Genomic DNA, 25370 nt, shown 5'->3' with positions numbered 1-25370 from the left:
GGCCTGATTTGTTTTGTTTAAATTTCATTATTTATATTTCCTGGCTGATGCTAATAAGGGTCTTTTTCAGTAAGGAACTAAAGAGCGATCCTTGGACTAGTCACTTAATCTCTCTGTGCCTCAGTTCCCCATCTGTAAAATGGGACTAAAACCTCTTCCCTTCTCCCAACCTTTGTCCTTCTTCTCCATTTAGATAGCAAGAGACTGCCCCAAAGAGTTTACTATGTACACGTACAGCATTTAACACAGTGGGGTTCTGGTCTCAGCTGGGGCTTCTAGGTGCTACTGTCATGCTAACACCTCCATCACCACTCCACACACATACACACCCCAAATGTGTTTAGGAGCTTTGGAGGAAAGATCAGCCCCCAAGGTCTTGGTCATGGAGCCAAAAAGGCAAAGACCAAGGTCAAGGACGAAGGACTTTATAATAAACAAATTCCCAGCAAGGTAGCGGACACCTTAAAGTGTACCGGAAAACCCAAGATCAAACTCAGTTGATTCTTCAACATTTCCCACCAAAAACTGACTCAAAAACCTTCTGTTAAACCAATTACAGTACTCTTAATTCCTCTTCCAGACCAGTCCCTTATCCTCTTTAGCAGATCTTTCTAAATAATAAATAAAACAATCATAATGTATATTTCCTTTTGTGCTTCACATTAAAGCAGAACTTCTCAGCTCCAAATACGCCTCTCTATTCAAGATCCAGCACTAAGGGCAACTTTATACATCAGCCAAACCTTAGTTTCTGTGAAAAACACAGACTCCTTAAATTACACCCATTGCTCCTTTAAAATATCCTGTTTCATCTCCCCAGTTGCCAGAGAAAGAAACAGCTTCATCTGTCCAGAGTAAGCTCCATGCATACTCTAGCATTTCACAATGAACTGAGCCACACTTGATCATACACTCATTTACCCCAATAAAGGTATAAAACAGGCTGAAGTAGGTAAAGAACAAAAGCCATCAGTTTAGCAGCGGCAACTGCCTTTCTCCTAAAACAATAGCACAAATGGAACCGTATAACCAAGAGATTAGGAAAGAAGTCTCATGAATTCTGGAAATAAAGCATAAGTTTTTAAACAGACAGGAATTAACCATTGAGACAACTACATCACAATTTTTAAATCAAAATTAGATAATTTTCTAAAAGATCTGCTCTAGGACTTATTTTTGGGACGTTCTATGGCCTGCGCTACACGTGAGATCAAACTACATGATCATAGTGATCCCTTCTGGCCTGGGAATCTATGAATCAATATTTTAGTGCAACACTGTGAAAACCCACAAGCAAGGAAATGGTCCTGTGGCTGTTCTTATCAACAGGTAAATGCAACAAGAGAAAAAGGTTTCCTCATTAAATCTTAGCCTCCTATTTTACGCTATGTCCACACTGCAATCAAAGATATGATTTTGCAGCTCATGTAGGCAAACCCCCACTAGCTTTAGTCTAGCTAGCATGGCTAAAAATAGCAGTGAAGGTGCAGTCTTCAGCCCTGGCTCGAAATGCAAATATGTACCCCAGGTTCCAGGGGGGCTTGTTCAGCAAACCCTGAAGTCCACCACTACCTCTTCACTGCTATTTTTAGCCACACTAGCTAGATTGTTGGGCCTATGCAAGCTGCAATCCCACCGCCGATTTGCAGCATTGACATAGCCTAAGGCCCGGCCTACACTGGGGGGGGGGAGGGGGAGGGAGGAGGAAATCGATCTAAGTTACGCAACTTCAGTCATGTGAATAACGTAGCTGAAGTCAACATACTTAGATTGACTTACCGTGGTGTCTTCACCGCGGTGAGTCGACTGCTGCCACTCCCCCATCGACTCCGCCTGTGCCTCTCGCGGCGCTGGAGTACAGGAGTCGACGGGAGAGCGCTCGGGGGTCGATTTATCACGTCTAGACTAGATGCGATAAATCAATCCCCACTGGATCAATCGCTGCCTGCTGATCCAGCAGGTAGTGTAGACATATCGTTAGAGACAGAGTGCAAAAAAAGATCTGGAAAGCTTCTTAACTGGTGAAAAACATTCACACCCATATCCTTAAAAATGGCTCAATGGATTTTAATGAAACTGTTAAAAAAAATATTTTTAGTGCTAAGATGAAGCAAGAGAAATTTTGGTTAAAAGGCTGATGTACAGAGAGAGTTGTAAGAATAGAAGTGCCATTGTGACCTAAGGCCCCAATTCAGCTAACCACTAACAGCTTAACTTTAATCACATGCTTAAATCCCATTCACTTTAATGGGACTTAAACATATGCTTACGCGTTTTGCTGCTATAGGGCCTGAGTGATAGCACTGCTACCGCAATTCTATACACTTACCTACCTACTTAGGTTTTAATACAGTTGCTCCCATGAGCAATAAAAACAAATGCACAAAATTATATAAACATTTATCCCCCAGCCCTACCGGTAGGAACAAGCTGCAAGTTACTGTTTGTTTGGTTTTATGTAAAGCGTGAAGATGCTGCTGTGTTTGAAAGAGTTAGTGCAAGAAAGCTAAGTGAAAGAGGTGGGGTTTGAATTTAGCTCAGAATATGCAGAAAGTAGCAGGTCATGCTTATTTCTTTTAGCAGCAAATGCCATAGCCTTGGGTCCAGCTCCTGCCAAGTTGGGTCTTCCCATGTTTGTCAACAGCATCACTTTGCCAGTGCAGCGAAGCTGTCATCAGGTCATGGTCTCTAAAAGGGGACCCGGTCTCTCAAGCAACCAGGGCCAAGACTAGGTAGGGCTTTGAAAATCAGTATAGTGACCTTGAACTGGACTGAGAGTTCAATCAGGAGAGGCATTATCAGGTGGTTTGTTCCCAATAACCTACGTTGGCCAACAGATGAGTATAGAATACATGTATTATTTATTTATTCAGCATTCAGAATGTAGTTCAGTGCTGTACAAAACACAGATGCTGCCCCTGCCAGCAATGAGCTTCTATTTCAATTAGACGCAGGGAGTACAGACTTACACTTGATTCTGCATTCAGGTCTGCTAGTACAGATGTCTACTAAAGTCAGTGGGGCTCTATGTTGGTACAGGGGCCTGTACTAGTGGATCTGATTGCAGTATCAGGGCCACCATTTCATATATGCATAAATCATTTTTGTGGATACAGACTAACACGGCTACCCCTCTGATAGCAAAACCACTACTAATAATTATAAAAATCAAAAAAACAATCACAAGAGACAGTGAAAATCTCTGCTATTTCCCCCAAGACAAAGGTCAGACGTCTCAGTTACACTAAGGGCCAGACAGGGTAAAGGCTTAGTGTAACTGAGAAGCAGGAGGTGGCAGTTCAGTTTTTGTAATGCAGAGCTTGAGTGGGTGTTGGGACATCCAGGAGAAGATGTAGTTTATGGCATTGAATTTCAGAGGAATCAACAAAGCAGATTTTTTTTTTCTCTTCCCCCCCCCCTTCCCACGTCCAGATTCTAGACAGCCAAAGAAAAGCAGTACTTGTAATTGTATAGTCTAGCACAGGGGTTCTCAAACTGGGGGTCGGGACCCCTCAGGGGGTCGTGAGGTTATTACATGGGGGGGGTCACAAGCTGTCAGCCTCCACCCCAAACCCTGCTTTGTCTCCAGCATCTATAATGGTGGTAAATATATTTTAAAAAGTGTTTTTAATTTATAAGGGGGAGGGGAGGTTGCACTCACATGCTTGCTATGTGAAAGGGGTCACCAGTAACAAAAGTCTGAGAATCCCTGGTCTAGCAGGAGGGAAGGAGCCATCCAGGAATTATAGAACTTACATCTGCACACCCAGGAATCAGGTAAGATGTCAGTGATAACATCTGCCTCTGTTTTTCAGGAACCAACAGCTCTATGGGTTACAATGCAGGTAATGCACTGCATACTTTCACAAACACAAAAACAGCAAGATTACCGATCCTACCTTCCAGCTGGGTAGACAAAAGGTACGTGCACAGATACACCTCTACCCCGATATAATGCGACCCGATAACACACGAATTCGGATATAATGCGGTAAAGCAGCACTCCAGGGGGGGCGGGCTGCGTGTGCCAGCGGATCAAAGCAAGTTCGATATAACGCGCTTTCACCTATAATGCGGTAAGATTTTTGGCTCCCGAGGACAGCGTTATATCAGGGTAGAGGTGTAGTTCCCATTAATTATAGTTACACACTAAATGCTGTTCTGCTCTGAAAAATGACATTGTGCAATTCGGCTTATTGTATCTCTCTACTTTCCAGATCAAATGTACTCTGTTTGAAATGCTCCATTTTTTTCTCTTACTTGCCAACCCCATAAACTCACTCTGAGATCTGAAAGTCAATCTGGGATTTTCCCTTGTGTGAGCATCAGCCTCAGAAATACAGATTCTGATGGTCAAACCATCTCCGCAGTTACACCTGTGAAATCCCCTTGTCTTCAAACATGCCCTGACGAACACATGTGCAGCCTCAGTCATGGTTTAGCTGAATATGACATAGATGTAACAAAGGGATTAATTTGGGCTACAGAACCTGGATTCCTTGTGACAATCCATGAGAAGGGAAGAATGTAGTTTGGCTCTCAGATCCTGGGGTGAGATTACAGGACTAGCAGTTAAAAACAAAACAAATTTTGCTAAGTACGTTGATTGGATCAGGAAGTACTGAGAAAAACATTAAACATGGAAACTTATGTTTAGGTCATGACAAGAGCCATAAAATCAGATTGAAGCTATACAGTAGACAGAGTGAGGGTTTATATTTATTTGTTTATAAGGCATTTATATGGACTTTTTTTAAAAAAAAAACAGAGTCTGAAAAAAACCCTCATGAAAGGGTAAAACACAATTTACTCACGTATTTGAGTATCATCTCTGCAGGCTTACTTTTGTGTTGGATAGTAAGTAGCCAAAAGAAAAACTCAGCCCTTTTAAAGAGAGTGGTTATAATGATCTCATTTGTTCTGGGTGTTGGTACACTATATACAATTAAAAGTTTCAGAGTAGCAGCCGTGTTAGTCTGTATCCGCAAAAAGAAGAACAGGAGGACTTGTGGCACCTTAGAGACTAACAAATTTATTAGAGCATAAGCTTTCGTGGACTGCAGCCCACTTCTTCGGATGCATCCGAAGAAGTGGGCTGTAGTCCACGAAAGCTTATGCTCTAATAAATTTGTTAGTCTCTAAGGTGCCACAAGTCCTCCTGTTCTTCTTTTTGTGTATATACAATTAAGCATTTATTACATTATATGAAATGTATGCATATTTATTATATTTTTAAAATTGTGTCAGTTAAATATGATTCTGCTCTCTGTCATACCAGTTTTTGCCCAGGGCAACTCCACTGATTTCCATGAAGTTACCTCCATATAAAATTGGTGGAACACAGGGGAGAATCAGGCCCAGGATGTTTACAATTCCTCCTTTTCCTCACTCAAATAGGAACTTCACACATTCAGATCGGGTTTAAAGGCAGCCTGAGAGTAAACAAGCCTTAACTAGGTGTAACTATAATTCACTCCACCTTTCTGGCCCTTACACATGGCTAAAGCAATGTCAAGAGATTCTTAGCGTAAATGAAAATTCAGGCCAAAAAATATATTTGCTCATATTATGGAACGACTGCAAAGCAGAAGCTTAAAAGCCAAGGCATGCAAATAAAAGTTAAGCACACGCCTGATTGTTTTGCTGAATCAGATATTTCTAATTTCAGTGCAGAGTGAATTTTTCTACCTGAAGTGAAAAGACTGGTGCCCCTACCATCCATGCTGACTACAATCTCAAAGTGCTACCTAGGCCTGATCTACACTAGGAAATTTGGTTATTTTTGCTATAGTGGTAAGGGGTCTGAAAAATCCACATCCCTGGGCAGCATAGTTAAGCCAATTTACATCCCTGTATAGACAGTGCTAGGCCAATGGAAGAATTCTTCTGTCGACCTAGCTATCGACTCTTAGGGAGATGGATATGTTGACTGGAGAATCCCTGCCATCAGCATAGGTTGGGTCTACACTGAAGCACTACAGGGGCTCGCTGTGCTGCTGTAACATTTTAAGTGTACAGGAGCCCTTAGTTATGCAGGAATGTTGGAGGAGGAGGAGGAATAGCAGATTAGAATGTTCTGCTTTAACTCTTGTTCCAGGAATTCATGCAACACCTTAATTATACAAAATATATTAATAAGGAACGCAACAAAAAGGTGCTGAGTTAGTTTGTTAAAAAACTAATCTATTCATCTGTGTAAATGTGTTGTTTTTAAGAAATAAAAAGTTAGTTCTAATCTGAACATATCTGCATGTCTTTTGAAAGCTACAAATAAAAATGAAACTGGCTATTAAGAGGTTTTTTAATTAAAAATGTAATATTAATAAAGGCAAAGTCCATTGAGTTCAGAGATTTTTTTATTTTTTTTTTATTTAAAATGTTTCCAAAAACCAGTCAAATCCTTTAGTTCTCTTTTCCTACAACAATGAAGCAGTTGTCACACTGTAGTTGTGAAATGGTGTCCAATTTAATGATCTTTTCAATGAAGGGTGTTAATGAAGGCCAATGGAATCTCCCTTGGTGCCATGGAAACAATGACTATCAATAGGCTTGGAAGGATTAGATCTTTATTGATAAAGGTCAGCAAATATCCACTTCATTGTACATACACAAACCAACAAAAAATATTTCCACCGATAATACTTGAAATTTAGAGATAGACAAAGAAAGAAAAATGATGCTTCTGACTACATGGAGCTATGCCATTTTATACCAGCAGAGCTTTGGCCCATTTTATGCGACAAACACACACCAGAACAACAGTACTGCATAAAGCTCCAATAGTTTCAATTAACAAATTACATGCATATGAGCTGTATTATCTAATTATACTGAACATGTAATTTATATTACCTGCGTCGACCTACCTAACCCTAGCTAGTTAGAGAAGGTGTATTCGCCTGAGTAGGAGACCCACCTGTGAAAAAAAGTTAGCTTGCTAACTCCACACAGCTCCTGATCCAACACCCATTTACATCACTAGAACATTGTACTGTGGTTAGGGTCGTGTATTGTAGATAATCCCAGTGAGGCAAACTCCAACATTTGTAGAATCCATTAACTCTGAACAGAGTCTATTCAGTACTTTTTTCTAGGTTTCAGGTACTTATGGGGCCATATCATGTCTCAATCAGTGCATCCAACTCCCCCTGACATCACTGGAAACTGCACACAAGAACAGAGGATAATGGAGCTCTACCTAGTTTTCTGAGTCTAGACAGACCAGCCTGGAAAGCTACACGACCTAGTCTAACAGTAACCAAAGTCAGAGTAATCCCAAAGCACATATCCAGGGAAGAGTAGGTCCTGTACTTTTAGTTAGCACTGTTGTTATTTATTCAGTCTCATTTAGCATTCCTCATTGGGAAAATAAATTCATCTTTAGGACCATTTTCATTTTTGTCCTGTGTTTCTCTCCCTTCTACATCCTCCTTCATGTTTCTCTCCTCCGTTTGTCTTTGCATCTCTCCTCCTTTCTTCTCCCGACCTGGCAGGAGCTACCAATTCCTGGAACCTGTGGGTTTACTGCAACCTGGTTCCCAACCCCATCTGATACGATGACCAGTGATGAAATCATTAACAATAGCAAGTAAAGTGCATGCATTGGCTTTGGAGTTTACACCCCAATCACATTAATGGGGGAGATGATGAGTTCACACCCTCGCAATGCCCTTGTTTCAGGCTGTCTGCAGACTCAGGAAGACAGAACTGAATTAGGGCATGGCTATACTGGAAACTTCAAAGCGCTGTTGCGGGAATGCTCCCGTGGCAGCGCTTTGAAGTGCGAGTGTGGTCACGCACAAGCGCTGGGAGAAAGTTTTCCCAGCGCTTCTGGTAACCAACCTCCGCAAGGGGATTAGCTCCGAGCACTGGGAGGGCGGCTCCCAGCGCTCGGAACCTGTCTACACTGGTGTTTTAAAGCGCTCAGACTTGCTGAGCTCAGGGGTGTGATTTTTCACATCCCTGCGCCAGCAAGTTAGAGTGCTATAAAATGGAAGTGTAGACAAGCCCTGAGATACAAATATGAAGTGAGTGTAAGCTTTCCTTTGACACTATGAGTGCTAGAAACTTAAAAAAAAAAAAAAAATCCACAGAATCGAATACGCTACAGGGAATGCATAAATATATCAAGCAGCCCAGATCCAGCCCATAGGCTAGGTATCTGAAAGCTCTGAACTAAACACTGAAGCAATGGAGAAAAATTCAGTGCAAATGCAGCATTCGATACTGAAATTTCTTTTATTGTTACAAAGTAACAATTTTACTGTCAAACTCCACTACCACCCCACCTGGCTCACAAAGATCAGCGGTGGGATCTTCGGCAGTCCTCAGCACTCACCTGACTCTTCTACCTTGGAAGACAACATCGAGTGCTTTTGAAAATCCCACTCTAGATCCCATTTTTGTTACTTGAAGTCGTCAGGCTAGAGACTATCTTTTGTTGTTATGTTTACATAGTGCCTAGCATAATGCAGCCTCTGATTTATGACTGGGACTACTAGGAGCTGCTGCACTGCCACTAATAAATAATGATTGTTACTCCCTACCATGGAAGAATAATCCCAACTATAAGGGCCAATCCTCAGCACGTGCAAACTGGCATAGCTCCATTGAGGTCACTGGAGTTATAATTGTTTACTCATCTTAAAATCTGGCCCCTTGCCTTCCATTTATCCAGTGTCTGGTTATGATATAGTAGCTGAAATATATTCTTCACCACCTCAGTACAGAAACACATGCTGGTTGTCTGGAAGTATTATTTATGTACCTAATAGGCCATTGTGAATCACCACCACATATCATATCAGAGCAAGAATGTTACAGCAATAAAGAGGAAATATGGGGTTTTTTAAATTAAATTAACAAAATGCGAATAATGACCCCAGCAACAAAGCTGCACTCAGTTTCAGTGAATCTTTTTTCTGAGGGTTAAATTAAAAGCTCCCTACCTTTAAGAAAATGTAGGCTAGATACATTTTTCAAACTCTTTTTAATGAGAAGGAACATTTCTAAAAAAATCAGATTTGCTCTTCAGGGTAAATTAAAAGACAGACTCAAAACTTCAGATCGTAATCACATCATATGAGCCTCACACATTTTATTTCCCATTTTCTTGGTGCAACTGCATTGCCCCATCAAAAGAATTGTATTTTATTTCTAATCCACAAAGCCCTAGGTTGTCTAATTACGATGTCCTTATCTGGATGTTGGCAAACTTAAACTCTTCCCTTTGAAATTATTTCCTTTTGGAGGTCAGCTGAAGGGCTAGTTTAAGCAGCACATTGATGCAACCAAACACAGTATCACTTTGAATATCTATCAATTAAGGGCCTCAGTATGAAAACTATTTTTGGTGCCAGGATTTTAACAGACCTCTTAACTCAAACGTTACATTGTGTTAGTACAGCTGTATCCACAAGCAAAAGTAAGATAATTATATTAAAAGGATTCCAACTTCCGTCAGTTTTCTGACTGCAGAAAGAGATTATATTCATTCTTTCAAATTATGCAACTGTCTTATGCCCCTATGTAAGTGCCCCTTTACTCCCCTGCATGGGGTACCTGCATCACAGATCGCAGAAGAGGGAAGAGCAGCTCCCATGGGGCAACTACTCTCCTTCCTGGGCAGGTGCGAGTTAGGGGCAGGCATTGGGCAGAGCCTTGACTATAGTGATGTCACATATAACTTCTCTCCCACCTCCTCCCACACCAAGGAGGAAGCAAGCACCTGAGCTGTTCCTAGGGCAATGCAATTACATGACACTGCTTACTTTGGTCTCATGGTAATTCCACAATCTAGCTTTAAGTGATTACATATACCTATACTATATAATACTATCCTAATACCAACAGTTTAACAGTTCCTATACTCTCTCTATGCACCTGTATATAATTGCTTACCTAAAATTAAATTCAGCACTGTACACCATGAGATAGATATAGATATATAGATATATATATACACACACACACACACACACACAAAATCAGCAGTAATTTCCTATATCTTCTATTTTACACATACACACACAAACTCCAAGGAATTAAAAATAGAGAACATAAATAAAATCTACTCAATGTAGTAAGCTGCCTATAAGGTATATACCAGGGATCGGCAAGCTTTAGCATGTGGCCTATCAGGGAAAGCCCCTGGCGGGCCGGGCCAGCTTGTTTACCTGCAGCGTCCGCAGATTCAGCCGATCGTGGCTCCCACTGGCCACGGTTCGTCGTCCCAGGCCAGTGGGGGCTGCGGGAGGCAGCAGCCAGCACATCCCTCGGACTGCGCCACTTCCCGCAGCCCCCACTGGCCTGGACCTGTGGACGCTGCAGGTAAACAAATCAGCCCGGCCCGCCAGGGGCTTTCCCGGACGTGCCACGTGCCAAAGTTTGCCGATATCTGGTATAAAACCTATGGATGATTATATTTTTAAACCAATCTTTAAACCAAGTTTTTAAGTAACTTTCCAGAACTGACAGACATCCTCAGATTACGATGTGTCATTTCTCGTCTAAGCCTCCAAAGAGTCATCATTTCCTGTTGTCCCTAGACTGACCACAAAATGGCAACAACTTCAACCTAATAAAATCAGGGACCAGAGACTAGAGGTGTAATGAAGCATACATCCACAGAGCAGCAGCAGCAGCAGCATCCTTTCACAAGTGTTGGCCATCCAATGGCCACAGCTTATTTGTCTGAGGAGAGGGAGATTCAATACTGGGCTGAAGGCAGGCTCTGTAAGTAATCCATTCTATCAATTTTGAGAGCAGGAATGGCCAATATGTTACTCAAGCATTAAGGTCAAGATTCTCAGAAACAGCTAGTGATTTTTGGTGCCTCAGTTTCTAGGTGCCCAACCAGGGACATTTCAAAATGTGGCCTCATTTTCAGAAAGTTCAGGGCACCCACCACATGAAAAAAATAAGGTTATTTTTAAGGTGTCTGCGGTTGGACCTTCAAAAATTCAAGCTCCCGCAAATCGTTATTTTCTTTTTAAAATCTTGACCTAAAATTCCCATGCACTATCTAGTTAGCCTGAAAACACTTTTAACTATTCTCTTTATTCATGTCCTTTCTTGCCCTAATGTCAGGAACCCAGTGGTTCAACTCAATCGAAGAGATGACTTATAGCACTCCTTCTGTTTGGATACGGCTCAGTAATGGCCTTTGGCTGGTTCTCAATGAAGACAATTCCAATCCCGGTGTTAGGCCAATAGTGAATGATTTTGAAAATTCCACACTCTGTATATGATTGACTTTCAGGATTCTGTTTGTTTACATGAAGTAGCATGCAGTAAAAGATACTACTCGTATGCAGGACAGAGTTAGATAAGCAACCCTAACTTTGTTATCTCCTGACTTTTGAGTGCTCAGAAATGCCACCTTTACATTTTCAACACACACATACACACACGGACATAAAAGATAGCAAGGTAATTTGAAAAGGCTGCTTCGATGCTCTATAGTATTTCAGTGAAAAGAAAACATGCATCTTTTAGCCATTTCAGTATTTTAAAGACTATTAAATATAATTAGAAAATTTGCATTTAAGTTCATAATTATCAAATGTTACTTGTCAAATTATAATACTGGAGCAGTTTATAGTTTTTACTAGTCTGCTATTCTAGATGTATCAGTTCTGTTTAATAGATCATTTTATTTTAGAATGATAGTATCTATTATGTAAATGCAAAATAATTCATGTTTAATTTTTTTCCCTTCTGCAAATTTATTCTAATGAAAACATCATATTTTTAGTGATTACTTTTTGCTAAATTATGGAGATTAGGAAAGCGAAAGATTTTTCTATTTGAAGTGGCTAATACATGAGAGGCCAAACCCAATGCCTTTAAGACACCAGAAAGACTTGTATTGATTTTCATGGGCACTGGATCGGGACCCAAATTACAGTGAATTAAACAGCTTGCACAAAAAGCCAATGAAGTATTTAAGCCAGTAAACCTGTCATTCCAAATTATATTTTAAAATAGAAGTAGTTTATAGTACTCACCCGTTTTTGTTGCATGCAATTTCTCAGTGTATTTGCTACAATTAATTGTGCATCTGGACTTGAGCACAGCATTAGAAGTTGAGGTAATGATTTACTAGAAGGAAAGGTAAATTCTAGTTGTGTTACTAACCTTGAACTGTCTTATGTAAGACATTCTAAGAAACTATCTTTTAGAGTCTAAAATAATTTGGCTCCCATTACTCTAACATTTTACTTATGAACTGGGGTATCACCTGCTTGTTCTAAAAAAAACCCAGTACTTTCAGAATCTTTATTTTTCGAAGAACTCCCAGTATAGAGCTGGTTGCCCCTTTACTGCTGGCATGCAGCTTGTTCTAGGAACACAAGTTAATGTTCTTGTTTTAACTGTCATATTGGTTAAAGTTTAATATCCTTTGTCAGAGTATAAGGAACCATATTGTGGAAGAGGGGAAAGAAGCTCCAGTGGGTAGGGCAGAGACCTGGATTTGAGTGGTCTGCCACAGATTTCCTTTGTGAACGTGGGCAAGTCCCCAGTCCCTCTGTGTTAGTTCCCTATATGTAAAAACAGGGATAATAGCACTGTCCTGTGTGAGATGTTGTGAGGATAAATGCATTAAAGAATGTAAGGCGCTCAAATACTATGGTGTTCTGGGGCCCTGTAAGTACCTGCAGCAGATAGGCAAATACAGGAAGGCAATAAGCAGGAGGGAAAACATAAGAACAGTGGGCTGAGGACAGAGAGCAAAATCAGGAGAGACCACAAGGAAGAAAGGAGAACAAAAAAAGCTGGTTGTGCGTAACAGGGAACCCTGTTCCAGTAGGAACACTGGAGATGAGGATAAGGAGACAACATGTGACCACCATACAACACTAATATAAAGTCTCTGATTGCCTAATAATAATTTAAAAAGAAACTCCGGGTTTCTACACCACCATATATTAGGCTCTCTTTCACTACAAACAAGGGCTACACCCATGATGGAAATGTCAAGAAAATGAGTATTTCCTCTCCACTTGACTTACCAGGAGCTTCACACAGATATGCTTTTATATATAGCACTGGAGTGGAAGTAGGTCTTGAGTTTACACAAGTGTGTTTATACAGAGGAGATAAGAAAGCAAAGTACAGACCTGTATTGTCCAAGTCTGCTTCCCATCCTTGATTTTTATTTAATTGGGGGGAAGGGAGGAAAGTAAGAATGAGTTCTTGAATGAAACCTTTGTTTCTTGCCTTCTTTCTGTAACTCAAATTTTCCTATGATACTATTGCACGGTGTCACTTCATTTGCATAGCTCAATGGAATTCACATATTTAAAACCCTGATAATTATTTTATAAATAATGCAAAACCTGTTAAGTTGTAATTTTATATTTATATGCAAATGGAAATATTTTGAGGGACCCTATGGTAAAGGTGAAATGGAAATAATCTATCTGGGCAGATACCGGATACTCTGTGCTTGTGCTCTCTGTGGGACAATGAACTGGAAAGGGCAAATATGGCTACTATTAATTCCTGTGAATACCCCCTATGGAAGGCAAAACACCTAGGATGAAACCCTACTCCTACTGCAGTCAATGGAAGTTTCACCACAGAGTTCAGTGGGGCCAAGATTTCACCCTTAGGAGTGATCGCTCCGTATTGTTTGACTTAATACTATAGAACAGTTTGAGCTTACTCCTGGGAATAAAAATCTTTGAATTAATAGTACTTCTGGGGAGTAAGATTTAAGGTGGCCCTACCAATGGTTTCAGAAGTAGTTCAGAAAGGTAAAACTCACTAGCTTCACCACTAGGTAAGAAAACATCTAATATCTGACCAATCTTTGAAGAGACATCAGCAGAGAGAAAATAATTTTGGATTTCTTTGGTCTACAATGGACAGCTTTATTAAGCAGTCACAGCTATTTAGTTATTCCCCCCCACCCCCAAAGGAAAACATGAATAGAAATTTGGCAGTTCATCCAGTAAGTGGTATGTGAAGCAGAACATGTATCTTAATTTAAAAAAAAAAAAAAAAAAAAAAAAAAAGCAGTAAAGATGTAATGGAATGGAAAGATACTCCTCCACCCCAAGAATGAGAACAGACTGAACATTTTGGACCAGCTAGAGTAAATGTTTGGAAATTCTTTGACTTCAGAAATATCAGGGCTGAATTTTCATCATGTCTGTTGGGAAATATTATTGACTTTGAATTCTCACAAGCAGTTGCTTTTTATTGGCTCAGTTACAATTTACTAACTTTACTGGTATAAACTACACAGTCTCCGGCAGAGACGACCCGGGCCAGCCGATAGCGGGAGGGCACAGTGAGAGCAGTGGCTTCAGCATATGTTACTGAGCATGTTCAGTCCGTGTGAGCATGCTCAGCACAAGCCAAGCAGCAAATTGGGGAGAGCATGTGACCCCCATGTGACCCCCCACACACACACACACGCATTGCCTCTGGTCTCAGGGGGGTTTTTTGGTTCGTGAACAATTGTGCATGAAATACTTCTAACAAAAAGAGATCAGTTGTTTTTCTGATATCATAACCTTCACCTCCTACCCAGAAAGTTAATGCATGGATATCCCACATTACATGAACCACAAATAAGGTCCTCGATTATTCATCCCCACCACCCACATGAGATAGGATTTACAGATAGTTTTCACTTATTTTCTCACTCAACATTCACCTATAAGATATTTTGCAAAAATACCATCCCCTCCTTTTAGTCCTGTCTTCTGCAGCACACTCTTCAAAGCTGCTGTCAATTCCTCTTGCAGATACACTGTATAAATACAGTGAGTCATGAAGTTTAGTACCAGGGGAAAAAACACATTTATGACTCACTGACTGAAAGAAAAGGTTTTCATTGGAAAAAAAAAAAACCACAGACATGAAACGATGGTGCGTAAATGTCTCAATATGTCCATTTTCCACTTTATCACACACAAAGATTGCTGGAGACATATACTTTATCTAACGAAAACAGACTTTTATTATCCCACAGAATAACAAAAAACCCTGCAAGTAAATTTAATAGACATTAATGAGAGCAAGCCTAAAACAGAGCTCTAAACACGCACAGCTTTGACGGTCCTATTTTCAGTTAGAATGCATTGGTGATATGCTGGTATGAAACATTCTGTATCAGATTACTACTATTATTTGGCTTCACTTTGGAATGGGACCAGCTCGGTAATGTGAGTAAGCCACACAGAGAAATAAAATGATCATAATACCCCATTGCCCCTCCCCTTAAAGTGTACCAGTGGCAACAGGGTATTAAGATCCTTTTAGGGAAAATGACAGTCTTGCTCCGAATGTGTAATTTGTTCTTGAATCACACTCTCTCAACTAAGCTATGGAAATAAACAGGGATTGAGCCATGTACAGCATTGAACTGACTCACAGACAAGTGTGCCAACATACCAAGCAGGATAATCCTCAAAGCACAACCATTTTCTTGTCCTTTCAGTGAGGCCAGCTACATATCGCAGTGGATGAAGCCTCTGGAAAAAAAAGTTTTATTGGCCCTTACTTCTCGTCCAGTATGTTTAGTGCTCCAAGATTCTGAAGTTCTCCAGAATGCACTAAACATACCACTGTTCTGCTATGTTAAAGCAAACTTTACAAGTACCCAAGATTAATGCAAACTTTGCCTTTAAACAGAAACATAGCTGCAACCTGAACGATGACATAGCAAGGCACTGCTCCATGTATTGAGATTACAGGGGTTTATATATCATAGGAAAACAGAAACAGACTATTTAGTAATGTAGGAAAATGGCATGGTATCCTGTGGAATCTTTTTGATAGTGTTATTCTCTCTCTGTTAGGACCTCAGCTACCCTTCTTGGATAGTTCATAGCCAGTATTATAACATCCCCTTGAGTTTTGCCATCCCTTCATGTTTCAGAGATGCCTATTCTGTCAAGGTTCTATTCCTTGTACTCAACACCTGTCCTCTTGCAGTTAAATTTCTCTCCTAGCATATGCTGGAGACAGATACATTTGTATTCTTGAGATCCCTACCAGATGTCTTTGGCAAACACCAGTGCCCCTTGGCACCTGTCAGCTTTCCTCCAGCTCCTAGTTTGAATAATCAACCCTGTGAAACCTAGTCAGCCAACTGTCTGTGCCAGCACTCTGGTTCCACTTTGGTTAAGGGAGATCTTTCCCTTTCCTAAATGGTTCTTCAGTACCCTATAAATGTAACTTCTTCCACTTGATATCATCTCCACACACAGACATGCTTTAGTCCCTACTGTCTTGCTGTCCTTATCCACAGAATTGGAAGAAATCTAATATAGGGGCTCTGGATGCGAGTCTTTTTCTTAGTAATCTAAATGTAGCTTCTAGGTTCTCTCTCCTAGGCCTCTGTTTATTAGTAGTACCAATATGAACAACCACAGTGGACTCTTCCCAAGCACTCACTAGAGAAGTTTGTCTGTATATCTCGTGAGATCTCCCAACTTCCCAACTGGTAGACCAATCAACTGATCTCACAGGCACTACATACCCTGCTATTGGTATTTCTGATGACACAGTAAGTCTATGTGAGCCCAACCACTTGACTATTTGATTCTTTTGAGAGAGACTGAAGAAAGAGGTTACATGTTTTTTAATATAAAATATCTATATACCCCTTATTCTTTCAATGCAATGAAGATAATTTGGCCTTGTGATTCATACACCGATGTTGCATCTAACACTTCTAAGATGAGGCACCAAGTGCTGACGTCTCATTGACAGTCACTGGGACATCAGTGCTTAAGTCGCTTTACCCTATATATGTTACCCTATAGCTCTAATTATGACTTATTTAATTTGTTCATTTATGTCACTAATGCTCTTCTAAATGGGTTTTCCATACAGCTGACCTGCTTCTTTTTCTTACATGGTTGGCTGGTTGGTTTTTTGTTTTTGTTTTTAAAATCAGATATCTACATATTTACTCTACAAGCCAATTTGGATTTCATTCTGAATATATATATTTACCGACAAGATCGGAAAGATATCAAACATGATGGTCTGATCTATTATAATGTGTTTAATTTTCTTGTGTCAAGAAAAGAGGATAAATAGTGAGATGATATTGAGGTTACGACACGTTAACAAAACCCAGGAAATTCAATGCTAAAAATTGCTGATCAGTCTCCTTGAGCTAATATCATTGCTCTTTCTTTCTTTATGTAAAACACTGTAGTATAGAGCTGAACGTCAGCCTTAGACCAAAGCCAGGAAGCTCCAAGCTATGTGGCATGTAAACATGTTATCCTTCTCTCAGTCACAGTTCCCCTCTGGACCTGATCTTCACAGAACATTGTTCTCTCTGACCTCAGTGTCAGTTTCCTTTCCCTGACCACCATCTCAGTGACTTGGATCACTCATTCTCCTCCCCCTCACACTCTGTGGTGCACCTCTCCTGTGATTTTTTCAATCAATTTCTCTGCCCTGCCTATTCCCAGCCTTTTCCAAAGACTACTCTTTCTTTCATACTGCTGAGCACCAGGGGAGGCAGTCCCCAAGATTGTCAGCTTTCTCCACTATACATATTTTTTTCTTTCTGCTCTGCTCCTGGCCTACCCATCCCACTTCTCCTCCTTTATCCGCTTTCATGTCTCTAATACGCAACAATCTGGCACCATTTTAAGTCTCTGATCAAGCGCTCTTCTCCTTTTCTACCTCTCTCTCCCTTAGATCTTAAAGGCAAAACTAAAAGAATCTAGCAGGTGCATTACATTCCCTGGTTTCCTTCAAAGTGAACCAATCCCTGCATATTTCCTAACCTCCATTGCTCCCTCCCCTCAATCCCTTATCGCTGATTATCAATTGATGTCTCTCCACTGGCTCCTTTCCAGTATTACCAACTCCAGACAAAGTGTCATGAGTTAGGCTCTCCAAAATCATAACCTTTATGTAGTTAAGAGGAGGCCCTGAGATATAAACCTTGGTATCAGAGGCCTGGTATGAGGCCTAAGGCCTGAACTAAAGTAATGGTCAAGACTTTGCTAACATAAAGCAAAGTTAAGCTGTGAGCCAGAGGCAGGCCCTGCTCACAGAAGCTGGCAAGGAAAGGGCTGATGCTGCAAAAAGAGACATACCTAACAAGTACTGGACACCAGATATCAGAATATACACTATACCGGAACATTCCACAGATAACATGGAACAGGCTGACCCATCCCAATGACAGGGGCAAAAGGGTAAAATGATGGATAGAGTTGTTTTGAGCGAACCAACATGTACAAGGTGAGAGGCGGCACCTTACTACATAGAGGGGTTGCACCTCAATACGTCAGGAGTGATGTGTAACTTGTTTGTACCTGTGTATAAGAATGTATCCCTGGGGTGGTGTCTTTGTCCAGCCATGGGGGCAGTGGAAAGTCCCGCCACTGAGCCGGGTCCTTGCCAAGAGGCACTTTCTCGTAGTATGCCCTGAGTTAGGCTAAGAAACCTACAGGGAACTGCAATTGTGTCCGAGGTCGCAATAAACCTAGTCGACGTGACTTTGCATCTTACTAGACTCTGTGGTTATTGGGGGTTCTCGTCGGGTTTGCTGTGTCAGCTATCTGCAGAGCTGGGGCAGCACACAGAGGGAACACACGCACGCAGCCGAGTGATATCAACATAGGAGAAAGCAGAGCACCACACTGGTAGCATCTGACAACACTTTACAACAAAGTTAAATTTGGGATTTTTTTCATTTGCCTTCTGATTTTTGAGCCCTTAAATTGACTCGGGTCATGTTTTCAAGCTCTTCTCTGCAACCATGAAGGCTAGAAACGCACTTTTAAAAAAAGAAAGCTGAGAATTTTGCCTAATCACATAATTCCAGAATCTGGTACATTAAGTAAGACATCAAATATGATGAGACTGGCAAAATCATGAGAGTTGGCAATGCTGCCTTGCCCGCTGAATTCCTTCAAGAAATCATTTCCCTGCCCCTAAAGAAATCCTCACTTGATCCATTTCCCTTTCCCCCCACACCCTCATTCCACTTGTCTACACCTCTATGCTTACTGAGCAATCTGTTCCCAATGTCTTGAATTTCTTCCCTCCAATTCCTTCCTTGAGCCGCTCCAGTTTGACTTAGGCCTTCTCTAGCCCACTGACATTGCTCTAAACCTAGTGTCTCTTCTCCATACTCCCCAATCTCTCTACTATCTTTGAATCAGTCAGTCACACACATTTCCTTAAAAACCTTCCTTCTTTGGGGCTTCTATGTCCCTCTTTTCCTGGTTCTCCACTTACAAGGATAATCACTTCTTCAGGAAAAAGCAAGAGAGAGTCTTGTGGCACCTTTAAGACTAACCGGGTGAATATTCACCCACGAAAGCTTATGCTCCAGTACATTGGTTAGTCTTAAAGGTGTCACAAGACTCTCTCTTGCTTTTTACAGATCCAGACTAACACGGCTACTCCTCTGACACTTCTTCAGGGTTACCTTCCGTGAATCTTCTTCCTGTCACCTCCCACGTCTAATGGTGTCCCTGACCTCAAGGGTTTCTTCTTGGTTCCCTTATTTCCTAAATTTACACTCACCATGTGGGTGTCCACATACCCATAACCAGGGTCCCGCTATCACGTGTTTGCTGTCCTCTCAAATCTCCCCATCCACCCTGAACAGATCCTCCACTGTTCAGACTCTCATCTCTCTGTCTTTCCTGCATCTTCTCATTAACGTCCCATCACTTTCTTAAATTAAAGTCCAGAAGTGGTCACCAACAATATATAGAAATCTTAAGCTGAACACCAATTCCTGAACAGAGGTAGTCACAAATACCACATAGAAATCCCCCCCTTTCAGAAATCTCGGGCCAAACAGCAATCTCAACTGACTTTAGTAACGTGATCAAGGCAGAAAGCCAATTCCTGCAGCTTACCACAGCTTTCCCGGAAGAATTTTCATCAAAAAACTAAGGCCATGTTTACACTAGCAAACTTACAGCGGCACAGCTGTACTGATTCAACTCCGCTGCTGTAAGATCACTTGCGTAGCCGCTCTATGCTGACAGGAGAGCGCTCTTCCATCGGCATAATAAAACCACCTCAATGAGCGGCAGTAGGTATGTCAGCAGCAGCAGTTCTCCCGCCCACATAGCGCTGTGCACACTAGCACTTATGCTGGCGAAACTTACGTCACTCAGGGGGGTGTTTTTTTCCACACCCCTGAGCGACATAAGTTTTGTCCACATAAATGGTAGTGTAGATATGGCCTAACAATAATACACATTTCTTCCAAGACTATATACTATTCATATGCCAAGAAAAAAACTTGTAAGCCTACATGTGTCTGGTGTCTTCTGCCATAACAGCACTCTCACTCCACTCTATCCTGCTTACTCCCGGCCACAAGGAGCACACAGAGCACTAGTGTCAGGAATAATCTGACTGAAACCTATTTAAACATTTCTTTGTTTTCCCCTCTGGATTTGAGAGTTTCTAGAGATCTCTAAAAGTGGAACACCTCAGGAAAGGAGAGTGGAGGTTTCATTCTTTATTTTTTTTCTTTTTTCTCCCTCCCAGGAGTTAGAGATTTGAAAAAAAGCTTCTGTAAAAAAACAACAAGCCTCATATGGTAGGATCAAAGCAGTGACCAAAGTAGAGGAGGAAGGTTGAAAGTGAAACATGCTGGTAAGTGCAGATGCTGAGTCCAACACTTTATTATACTCAGGGATTTGTGTTATACAGGATGTGTTTATTAATTTAAAATTGTGTGTGTTATGTATCTGATGTGAATCAAGACATGGTGGTAAAACCCAAAGGGGAGTGTCAATCAGCTAAATATACATTTACTGGCTAAATGCTTTCTGGAATACTGGCACCTGGGGAATTCCCATGGCTGATAGTAACAACAAACATATTGACAACTTATATTAATTCTGGAAAAAAATAATCACTGAGGGTGCTGGAAAATAGGTTTTACTGCTCTTTTGGAAAAGAATAAGTTAGCTTGTTTAAGTAATGCAACTAACATCTGGGGGAAGTGATTAAATCCCATCTCTTTCCAGAGACCATAAAAAAGAAAACTGCCTGCGAGTAAAAATTGTTCTTTCGGTTGTATGCCATAATTTCAAGACCTGTTTTTAATATGGCAATATTTGGACAATGTTTTGTTGGTATTGCCATTAGTGCTAGTCAATATTATTTCTCTCTGTATATAACAACCCAGGCAAAATGGTCCCAAAAAATAAAAATCTTACCAGCCCTGATAGAGATCTGTTCACATATCCTTAAACACCAATACGTGCACTTCTCCCTGCACTATGTAACATACACGCACACACTCATGGACACTATACATGCAAACTTCATACCAATCTCTCACTCACACACACAAATCCTCTGTGTCTCAAACTGCACAACCACATACCCAGTCATTCACTCAGTTCTCAAGGCTACCTCGTTTGGGGATATGCCTGCCATTCACCTCTCCATTTACCCTCAGCCTATCAATTCTCTACCCATACCCCAAATTCACCAGTTCTCTTCCCCAACCCAGCTTTCAGCACCATGTATCCACAGTTGCACCAGTCATATAAGCCCTACCCTGGCTTCCTCGTGATTGCAGCATCTTTCCCTCAGTTGAGCCTTGAGTCTTCCCCTGATGGAAGCCCTCTCACCTCTCTCCCCCTCCCCAGTCCCCCCAAAAAGGGCTGGGGGCCCTGCTCTGTCCCTTCCTCCCCTTAAGGAGTTGCCCACCAGGGCTGCTAGAACATTTTGGCCTCTCCCTAGAGGTGGGTAAGGAGCTGGGTATTATCTGTTCCTCTCACTAGGCCTGGGAAAGCAATCACTGGAACTGGGCAAGAGGAGGAGCCAGCTAGAGCCAGCCATGGGAGAAAGCCTCCGAGTGGTTAAGTAGGAGCGCCACTGGTATGGCATCTGGTGAGGAGGGAACCATCCTGGCCCAGGAGAGGTAGAGCCCAGAGGGGCTGCTGATCATCCCTCCCCTTCCTCCTGGGCCCAGAGGATTCAGCTGTTACACAACTGACCTGCCACATGCTCGGCTGCTGAACTGAAGGTAGAGCAAGGGACAGCAGTGGCAGCTCCTCTCCTATTGCCTGGCAGCTGCTGCACTGGTTACACTCAGCTCGTGTTTTTAAGGTTTTGTTCACAGCCTTAAGGGCGAGAGCCTGTTTTTAAATTTATTTTAAATAAATTCAGTTTCTGCAGAACCTGACCACATTAGTCTCCCTTGCCCAAAGATATTATTACAAATCAGAGGCAGCGTGTCCTAGCGGACCGGCACTCAGACGAGACGACCTGGGTTCTAGTCCCAGCTTTGCCACGTCTGCTGTGTCCTTGGACAAGTCACTTTCCCTTCTTTGTGCCTCTGTTTCCCCTCCCACCCATTGTCCACCTTGTCGATTTAGACTAAGTTATTTGGGCCACGGAATGGCTTCTGCTATACATTTGTAGAGTGCCTAGTGCAAGGGGCAGCACTTTGTGCTGCCATCGTATAAATAATGATAATAAGCATACATCTAGGGGCAACATCCCTTTGATAAAATGAATTTACTGCAGGCCTTTGACTGCCTCTGCCCATTAATCTCTCTTTGCCAGGATTAATAACATTCCAGTCTTGTGAGCAGCTTTAAACAGCTGCCGTTTCTTTAAGCAGCCTACCACAAGCATGCTTCCTTTCTTTCTCCCCAAATGTGGAATTTCACATGAACATACCCATCCCACACCCACGTACAAGTTACACAAGCAGCACCTTTTCATATTCACTCCTAGAACAGTGAGTTTAAGATCTGTGATCTCATGACTACCAAGGCTAGAACTTGGGAGCTTACCACTGAACATTGCTGCTTTCCATTAAGACAAAGCACATGCATCTAGTCCTGGGCTGTCTAGAGATATTAAATATTTAAAGATGACCTTTTTATGTCCAGAAAAGCTACTTGAGGTTATTTGCAGAAGTTCTACAAAATATATTAGTTATATTTCTTTCTCTCCCTGCGCTTCTAAGCACAGTTGGACACAGTAAATAAGGCACCTGGCTTTACAGATTGAAGCATACAAAAAATAATCAAAAAATGTAAGTGGCTTCCTGTTAAATACGTAGCTTATACTAGACTTTATTTTTATCACAGTGACATTCCAAATGTGCTACTACGCAATGTAGACACGCAGGATGACTCAATCCCTGCCCCAAAGAGCTTACAAAGTAAAACAATAAAAAGGTGAGGGAAAGAGATACAAGGTATAAGCAAAGTGGTCAGAGTGATCACTTGGAAGATCGTATTTCTCTGGTCCTTTTGGTTATATTTACAGAATACATGTTCATATAATAAGAGATGAAGTTTTGGGGGGACTTGCAAGTTACTCAGTTGATCCCAAAACTTGTGGTTTCACTACCACTCATGGGTAATACAGCCATAACAAACTCATGCCAAAAAAAATTGTACAACGCCACCACAGATTCTCAATATATAATCCCACACTTCAGAAATTCATTAATTTCAAAGTTAGGCTGCTCATGTGTATTTCCTCACAAAACGCAGACACTAAAAAACAAGGAAGTAACGAGTCAAGACAACAGTCACACCCAATACAACAACCTCCAAGCATCAGCCTGCTACCATCATGACACCCAGCTCAGCACACTAAACACCTTCTCCAATATGTTGACATTCAATTATATTGCTACCCTCAGTACTTGCATCAAAGAATGAGAAGTCTCGCTGTGATGCACAATATTCACTCCAATCTTCTAACAACAAACACAATTTTAGAATTACAGTTCCCGGCCAATAGGAGCTGCGGAGTTGGCGTTCGGGGCGGAGGCAGCACACGGAGACCCCTTCCCCGAGGGGCTGCAGGGACGTGCAGGCCGCTTCTGGGAGCAGCACGGAATTTGGGTGCGGGCTCTGGGCTGGGGGTTTGGCTGCAGGAGGAGGTCAGGGGTGTGGGTTCCGACCAGACAGCACCTACCTCAGGTGGCTCCCGAAAGCAACCGGCACATCCCTCTGGCAGCATCTCCTAGGCTGGGGGACCTAGAGATCTCTGCGCACTGCTCCCACAGCTCCCAATAGCCACAGTTCCCAGCCAATGGTATCTGTGGAGTTGGCGCTTGGGTGGAGGCAGCACACGGAGACCCTTAGCCCCGCCCTATTGCAGGGACATGCCGGCCGCTTCCACGAGCGACGCAGAGCTAGGGCAGGTAGGAAGCCTGTTCCCCTGTATGCTGGGAAGGAGGGAGAGGAGTTGAGGGGAGGGAGGGGTCCCAGGGTCCCCCTGGAGTACCCTCGGGGGACCCCCAGGGGCCCGTGCACCCCAGTTTGAGAAACGCTGCTTTAATACAATGATACTACAAAAACATGTGCCGCATTAAACTCAGTCTGCTAGCAAAACGGGAATTAGAAATGACAAGATAGATACAGTTAAACTAACAACTTCACAACAGATTGAGCTGGAAAGCAGCTGTGTTTCAATATCCCACGTGACAAAGAAGGGTTCTGCAGACTATGCTTAGAATTTGAATCTTGGACTCTGCTTTGCGGTGCAAAATTTGATGGGTATAGGTTATCTGCGTCAATAATAATACAGGAAAAATGGAGGTTTGAAAGCATTCAAGGAGGTAAACTATCTATGAAAGGTAAACCCCTAGCAGCCTGTCTGTCTTGTGAAGGTAAGAAATAGCTCTATAAAGTTATCTTGTACATAACAGATGTTGGCTGTCTTACTTAGTATTTCCATCTACATTTTATTAAAGTTTCAAAATAAGCTAAGTATGTTCAAAAAGGAATTATTGGGCATGGTGTGATAGAGGCCTAACATACTAAAAGGGCTGGAAAAGCAGACAAGAGGTCTGATTCTCATTTACGCTATTGCTCCTTCTTCTGACACCAGTGTTACATTCCAATACAAGCACTGCCCTTCTGTTAAGGGGTAGCAAATCAGCCTCAGTCAAAGAAAAAAAATCACCGACTCCCAGTCTGGGTATATTTGATGTGTAACTTCTTTTCTTTATACATATGTACCAGTCCTGGAACAGAGGTGGTCAAACAGCATGCAAGGCAATCCAACCTTTCAGGAATCTCAGCCTAACTCCAGTGCCCAGTTCTCATGAAACATCTGTGTCTCATGAACTGGCTCTAACCAGAAAGCAACTCCCCTGTTGCTCACAGAGCTCATGCTCTAAGGGCCACTCACTGCCTCAGCACAGAACCTTGCATAACAAAAACTGACTACAACAAAGCACGACTTCCCAAAACTGAACACTTGCTCACATGGTGGATCTGTCTACTTCTGGGAGCGAGTCTTGCAGCCTAGGTCCACTAAAAAAGCTTACTAAAAAAGCAATATGGACATTCCAGCTCAGGCTCCGAAGCTTACCCACCCATCTCTAAGGAAAGCTCCAGTTGAGCCCGAATGTCAAAGCA

At 41.9% G+C, this 25370-nt stretch overlaps 1 protein-coding gene across 13 annotated transcripts in view; it reads right to left on the bottom strand.

Moving 5' to 3' along the window:
- RIN2 (Ras and Rab interactor 2) overlaps positions 1–25370 on the bottom strand; it is a 114229-nt gene that overhangs the window by 71486 nt on the left and 17373 nt on the right. For 2 of the 13 annotated variants that reach the window (XM_042846615.2, XM_065589830.1), the window contains exon 1: positions 12009–12038. The exons of 10 other annotated variants lie outside the window; for them this stretch is intronic. In XM_042846615.2, the coding sequence (XP_042702549.2) occupies positions 12009–12023 (15 nt within the window). In that variant the 5' untranslated portion in view covers positions 12024–12038. Of the gene's footprint in view, positions 1–12008; positions 12047–25370 lie in introns of those variants that run through there. One more of the 13 variants, XM_042846623.2, reaches the window with a different exon arrangement.

Source organism: Chrysemys picta, chromosome 3 (genome assembly GCF_011386835.1).
Source record: "Chrysemys picta bellii isolate R12L10 chromosome 3, ASM1138683v2, whole genome shotgun sequence".
NCBI classification, from domain to species: Eukaryota; Metazoa; Chordata; order Testudines; family Emydidae; genus Chrysemys; species Chrysemys picta.
The sequence above is the reverse complement of the archived record's forward strand: the minus strand, read 5'-3'. Positions and strand labels throughout refer to the sequence as shown.